Source organism: Sinocyclocheilus grahami, unplaced genomic scaffold (assembly GCF_001515645.1).
Source record: "Sinocyclocheilus grahami isolate Dianchi unplaced genomic scaffold, SAMN03320097.WGS_v1.1 scaffold457.1, whole genome shotgun sequence".
Taxonomy (NCBI): domain Eukaryota; kingdom Metazoa; phylum Chordata; class Actinopteri; order Cypriniformes; family Cyprinidae; genus Sinocyclocheilus; species Sinocyclocheilus grahami.
Genome location: NW_015505636.1, coordinates 101,894 through 109,321, shown reverse-complemented (window position 1 = coordinate 109,321; position 7,428 = coordinate 101,894). Strand labels below are relative to the sequence as shown.

General features: G+C 36.6%; 1 protein-coding gene across 1 annotated transcript in view; it reads left to right on the top strand.

Annotated features, from left to right (window-relative positions):
- The first annotated feature begins 3,113 nt into the window (after nt 1-3,113).
- The window catches only part of opn4b (opsin 4b), a 28,896-nt gene continuing 24,581 nt past the window's right edge, over nt 3,114-7,428 (top strand). Inside the window, exon 1 of the mRNA XM_016234717.1 lies at nt 3,114-3,618. Within this exon, the coding sequence (XP_016090203.1) occupies nt 3,475-3,618 (144 nt within the window). The 5' untranslated portion in view covers nt 3,114-3,474. The remainder of the gene's footprint in view (nt 3,619-7,428) is intronic.

The following is a 7,428-nucleotide window of genomic DNA, read 5'->3' as shown; positions in this document are numbered from 1 at the left end:
TAAATAACTCCATAAATCTTTATCCCCCCTGCCTTGAATTACAAAGCTGCTCTTTGTTAGTAATTCATGACCCATATTAATGTACTTCCTCTAAAAATGCTCTAATTACTACCCATTAAATGCATTGAATTGGTTCAGATGGTCATGTACATACACAATGTACAGTATATAATATAATATATTTGTAGCATCAAAATGTATTACAATTTTTAAAAAATGTTCACATAGTCATGTACTTACATAATATATAATTTAAAATAAATTGTAAAACTTTTTAAGGTGTCCTTATTGCATGTTAGCGACATATACTTACTATTGTAATGCCAGTAAATTATGCATAATTACATGCAAGTAATCCTAAACCAAACCCTAATCCTAAATCCTAACCATAGTAAGTACATGTAGTTAATTATACTCAGTACTTAAATGCAGGGCCGGTTCTAGACATTAGGAGGCCCTAGACAAAATTCATGTTGGAGGCCCCCCCCCCCTCCTTTTTTAATTTAGGCTATTTATTTAATTTTTACATTTTGCATAATTTTTACTTGTACAGTACAAAAGATTGGACACTATCACTATTTTTAATGTTTTTGAAAGAAGTCTCTTATGCTCATCAAGCCTGGATTTATTTGATCAAAAAAAAAATATATATAATAATAATAATATTGTGAAATAATATTATTACAATTTAAAATAATGGTTTTATATGTTACTATACTTTAAAATATATTTCTGTGATGCAAAGCTGAATTTTCATCAGCCACTACTCCAGTCTTCAGTGTCACATAATCCTAAAGAAATTATTCTAATATGCTGATTTATTATCAATGTTAGAATCATTGCTTAATGTTTATTTTATAACCCCTTTTTAAAGATTTTTTGATTATTGAAAAGTTGTTTAAAAATAAAAAATATATACATCTTTTATAACAATATGAGTCTCTTTATTATTATTTATTTAACATATCCCTGCTGAATATTACTGTTTTGTTCTGTATTTTTGATCAAATAAATGCAGGCATGATGAGCATAAAAAAATCTTTCAAAAACATTTTTAAAAATTTGAATGGGAACAAACTTTTGACAGGTACTGTATTAATGTCTTAAAAATCAAACTTTATCTAAGGTAATCTCTTTATTGTTTGATGAAGATGATATTGTTATTGTTATTATTATTTTGCTGTTTTATTCAATTTATTCACAGTTCCAGAATACCACTTCAGTAGCTTGACATGTTATCTTTTTTTTCTCCTAGCTGGGTATGGGCAGGATTTCCCGCTCCCATTTGATCAATATTGACTACTACAGATAGCTTATTGTCATATTATTAATATGATAATGTATTGCATTGTTATGATAAATACACAATCAGGCTATACACAGATCAAGTAGAAGAGAAAGACTCGATCGCTAGTAAACAGAAAAAAGTTAGTTGAAACTGAAATGATAGGCTAAGTGTTATGTTAGAGCAGTAATGTAATCATCAGCAGAATTTAGAAGATAGACACATCAGAGATCCTTTATTTAAAAAATAAAAAATGTTCTAGTGTGTTTGCTTTTTAACTTTGAACTGGAGACCTGCACTCCCGCGGGAGCACCGCGGGACCCAACGCAACAGGGTGCGGCGCGGGACAACTCTTGATGGGCGAGAGCGGGTGCGGGCGTGTAGAGTGTGTGTGTGTGTGTGTGTGTGTGCGTGTGCGGGATGCGGAAGAATAAAATGATTCGCGGGACTCCCGCAAAATAGAAATGATCCAAACATAAAATGTCTTAACATATAAATTGTTATTCATGTGTTGCACAAAAGCAAAAAGAACAACTAATACTGATTAACGCGCAAGCTAGGCAGAGTTTCTATTTATAACCCGTGTTTAAAGGGTTGCGCAATGTAGCCAATCACAGACTCAGCTGTGGCCAACCAGAGGTGATTAAGTTAGAATCCACTCACAGCAGTGCTGAAATTGCGTGCTCACGAATCGTCTTCATTTTAACACACGAAGGGTAGACATTGTGAAAGATTCATTGTGCATATGTTCATTGTGTTATAACAGAGCTTTATGAGATCGCATGAACTGAGATGTCAGCTTTTAGTGATAAAGGAAGCGCTGCTCGCATTCTGCCATGCCAAACCATGCACGCAGCAGCCCATGCTTGCTTTTCTGTTAAAAATAACAGTGGTTTGTTAATGTTGATGCTTAGCCTAAATAACAAATATTTTATCGGGAGCATTTATGCTGGGATGTTGTGGATCTTAGGAGATATTACAGCACCATTTAATGTGCATTTCTTTGATGTGCTGAAAAAAAATCTATATAGATTACTTTTATGACTGAAAAATCCGTCCCGCGCAGGTCTCTACTTTGAACACAAACTTCTCTGCTTTTACTTTTGTAGCTATTTTGCAAGTCAGCTCCCGACGCGATGTCATTCATTGTACACGCAAATTCAAAGCGTCGCGTCTGGGCGCGTCAGCGGCGCTCGCGCTCTTTTAAACTCGTAATAGAGCGGTGAATGATCTTTCCAGAAATGCAATTCCATTGCAATCACTCTAAAATAGATGAAGACAACACACACCTGCATTAGGAGCTGTAGCCTACTTCTTTGCGTGCCTGTTTGCTTCGCACAGTTCGCAGCACCTGAAGGATGCGTTTGTTACGCAAACATTGCAACATTAATTGGTTTAATTGCAGCTGAGTGACAATTCAACTATATCCAATGAACAATGAGGCTAGTATTTCTGCCCGTCTTGACTGGTGGACTGGCATATAAGGGATGCTACTGTTATATACTGCTCTGCCTATAGCTAGCGCCGTGGCCCTGCTTAAATGTATAATTACACTGTAACAGAGGTCACCTTAAAAACTGCAAGATAATATAATATAATATATGTAACCGTGTATTATTAAAATTTTAATTCGTACTGTAGAAAATAGATTGTATTTTATGTTTGTGTAAATGCTATACGTTTGGTTGTTCATAACATTTTAATTGTCAGCTCTGGGGTTCAAACACTTAATCGGCATTTTATAAGTGTGTCTGTGCTGCTGACTGGCTGTTAATTAAAGCTGCTTCTGAATCTGAACAGGATGGGTTGTTTGAGAAAGAGAGAGAGAGAGCAGGGAAGGACTGAAGACTGAGCATGTACAATTTCTTTATATGAACGTCCTGCTGGCACATATAGCCTACACATATGGGGCAAACAGGCACTTGAGGCTTACACTTTGTGTGATTATGAAGGGCTAAGCATAGGGCTGTTGGGCTGCATGTTTGAGTTGAGCTTAACTGAGCATCCCTCCTCATGCACGCTGGAACAGGCACATGGTTACTGGCATTGACAAACTCATCACACACACATGTTGGGCGCAGTTGACAGCTCAGCTCTAGGGTGCAGACAGAGAGGCAAGTAATGCTGTTTCTCAGGTTTAAGCAAACTCCTTTTGCGTACCAAGTCTGAGCCCCTCTCCCTGCGCTGCGATGAACGCTTCGCGCTCGCTCAGCATGGGAATCCCCACTCAAGCCCCTAACAGCACCGCGGTGAGCGCGGACACTCTCGCCCCGTGGAATTACAGCGCAGTGAGTGCGCACAAGCTGATGGAGCTGCCGGCGCGGCCCACTACGGTAAGATGATGGCGTTTGTTTAATATAAGTAAGTTGTTACATTTAGAGGGGGAAAACGTCGGTCATAATGCGTGTCGTACTTGAAGTCATGTGTATATTTATATTAACATATATAAAAATATTGGAGCGCTAGTGCCACAAACGCGTGCGTAATCAGAGGAGCGTTTGAGGGAAGCCTATCCGTTAACGTTACAGGCGCAAGTGTGCCAATTAGCGGGGATGGCTCCAGCCTCCCCCAAAAGATAGGCAAAAGTATATGTAAGTATTTTACATGTAAGTACTGTGTTTAAAGGTGCTTTAGTATGTTTCAATAACCACAAAAGTTGCAGCTTTTTGCTGAAGAGGTAACCATAGTAACAGTATGCTGATCGAGCGATTTCCGTTCCGGACGGTACCTCGACAAAATATAAAACGTTCTTTTTTGTACATTTGTTTGTCGAAATTACAAAGAAATTTTGTTACTAGATTTAGTGTTTGAAATGTCTGTCCGATAGTCCGACGGTTAGTTAAATGTGCCAGAGGCGCCAAATACGCGAGATGAACATCACATTGCGTCTGGACAAACTGCTGACAAATATTCCGTTTCTGTCTCTCCGCATGGATAGGAAAGGATTAAATGTGTTAGCTAGTCAATCACGCCTCATTGTTTAGCCTCTGGGAGTGTTCGATGATCATGGTTTATCATAGGGGATTCACAATCATAAGTTTATCGAACCATTCAATTGTATCAAGTGCACGAGCCAAAGCATGTGATTTAAAAATGATTAACCTGTGAACTCCAATAATGAAATTGTAATAACTTTGTTAAAATGTCATTAAATTATATTTAAAAGGCCGTTATTTCATGAAGAAAAACTTTTCCACAGACCGCCGTTACACTTCCTTGCTGAATATATTAATATTTTTATGGTAGCACATTTTCAGCTGCTGCAATATCTGAAATAAAAGTATTGCAGTTGCAGGTACTTGATATTTAATGCACCAGTGGAGCATGGAGTCCATTTGTAATGTATAACTTGTATCTATCTATTCTGTTATGTCCAGAGCTGGAGTTATTGCTTGACATCAGAAATACTCTCAAAAAGGTATTTCTGTATGATTCGCCTATATTAAATAAAGTTGTTACGGTATTCATTTGTTTTTATAAATGCATTTTATGCTAAATGTTAGACAGTCTGGTTTTAACAATAATTGAACTGGTCTTCATTTCTCATGGTTCTAAAATTCATCCAGACATATTTGGATCAAGTCTGTAAACTATAGTATGTTCTGTATGGTGTCTTTGTGATAGTATGCAGCTGAATTGTTGCACACTGATCACTAGAGCGGCTCACTATCACCCACACACTCAACCAGAGGTGTTACAACCCTACAAGTGGAATTACTCCGCAAATAAGCACAATTTAGCAGACTGAGCGTGTAATAGCCACATACACACAGATGTCAGTTTGGAAAGTAGGCAGTCATGTGGGAATCTAGCACATGGGATTAATTTCTTAGAGAAGTAAGCTATTCCTGGATATTTCCTATTTGGCGATTAAAATGGGACATACGAGAAAATGAATTCAGAGGAAGAAAAGAAACAAACAAAGCCAAACATGCATAATGTAGTGCGTGAGAGCATTATTTGCATTGTATCATTTCATCAGATGAAAATAATATGGAAATAGCATGATAATGATGTGAGGTCCTAAAACAGAGCTTTGTCCCTTGTGAGAGTTTTAAACCCAAATTTTACTAACGCATACAGTAATGCTATCCAGCGAAGAAAAAAACAATTAGCTAATGCTTTACTGCTCATAGTCCTTTTTTGTCTCTAACAGATTTATTTATTTATTTATTTTCATTTCGTAAATCAATAGTGGTCCAGACAAATGAAAGAGTATGTATTGTGTCATATGAATGAGTGTTATGACATTCTTCAAACTGGGGTGCCTTGTTCCTCTGAAGAATCATGACTTTATTTGTTAATGTCACAGCTACAATACAGAGCTTGCATTCATACTCTGATGTAATGTGAATATAGAGCTTAACCTTTATATCTTCCATTGGCCTAATTTGATTTTTTTTAATCCATGTTATTTTTCCACCCAACTTTGTAGCACTATGTATTAGTGCATAGAATTGAATTCCTATCTGTATCTTGTGTCACTGTACGTTGTTAAACTGTCGCCTTTTGATTCCAAAACAATAGATTGATGTTATTTTTTTTTTAATTTAATTTTTTTTTTAAGAGTGGCATGGATAGCTTTAGAATTATAGAGTAAATCAATGTGTGGGAGATAAAAAGTAATGCAAATATGAGTTTGAAGCAGGAGCTTGAAAGAGAAGGTGAAAGGTCATGGTTGTACAGGGACTTCAAAGAATAGAATGTTTAAAACTATGCCTTAGACATTGCAATTGTCAGCGAGGCTCTCACTGTTTGCCTTGAGCTAGTATTGACCCATCTGCATGGCCTAAACAGTTTTTGTGATGACACTGCATGACAATTAGCCTTTTATATTTCATTGCATAAATTCTCCATTCCAGAGGCCTGAGATAAAATACTGAGAGGTGGCTGTGGTCTCAAAAACAACAGGTGGAATCAGCCTTTTTTATTTATTTTTTGCATAATTTACACTACAAAGATGGCAGAGAAGTGCTTCTGAAGTGTAATTTAGCTGTCTTTCCACTGACTGTTTAATGCTGCTCAGTGGTGGCAAAAATGCATTTACACAGCAATTAAAACTAGCCTATACCAGGGGTAGGCAAGTTCGGTCCTAGAGAGCCGCAGTCCTGCAGAGTTCAGCTCTGTGTTTTACCTTGCATGCATGTCAACCTGTTGTTGGGGACTCCCGAAACCAAAATATGAACCTTTCATAACCCATAATAGGGGCACTTTAACTCGGGTGTTTAAAGATGCCTTTTGTCATTTAAATGAAAGCCGGAACATTGGACACTGGCCCAACTTTCAAATCCAGTGAAAGTGATCCATGTGTTAGGCTTTTGCCAATAAATGCTGATTTAGCTTGAACTTACATATTCTGAAATCTTCTAAAGATATAGACATAGTTTCTGGTTAATTCATAAGGCTGACATGACCCTGTGCTGCTTTGATGATCTTCTGGATTTTTAAAGGTCATATGATTTCAGCTTTGTATTCTTGGAAAGCACTACTACATAATGATTTGTTATAGTAGCATTTTTATGGTTTTTTTTTTAGGGTTATTTAACACTGGCTTGATAGAAACTTCAAGTTCAACTGAGTTTTGTCTCTGAAGAGGCGGGATGAGTCCAAGGTTTATTGCAACCGACTTGTCCAGTGTGTATTTTAATTGATTTCGGGCTTGTCAGAAGTAAAACAGAGAGCAAAGAGGTTTCTGTAATACAATGAGACATTCACAAAATGGAGACAACATAGACATTGGTCTGTTTCATATGTCTATCTCACAAGTGAGGAACAAAGCACTTTTGTTAGTTTTTGTATTTTATGTTTAGAGAATTGTTGTGAAATATATCAACAACCACTGAAAAAATAAAGCCAAATGTATTTTTTAACACTATTTCAAAGTACAGTGATATTGACAATCAAGGACAAACACAAAATCACAATTTGAATGATGTTTCATTTCATTATGATTATCAAGAGTTTGTCAAGGTAAACTTTCAAGGTAAACAGCGGGAGCCCTGATTCCTTATTAATGATAATGGTTTTGACATTAATGTTAAAGCACTAGATATTGTGTTTGGATGTTCACATATTTTTGTCATATGTATGCATGTTTTATACATCAGAGAGACTAAGACAGTGACAATGAGAGTGAAACAGAA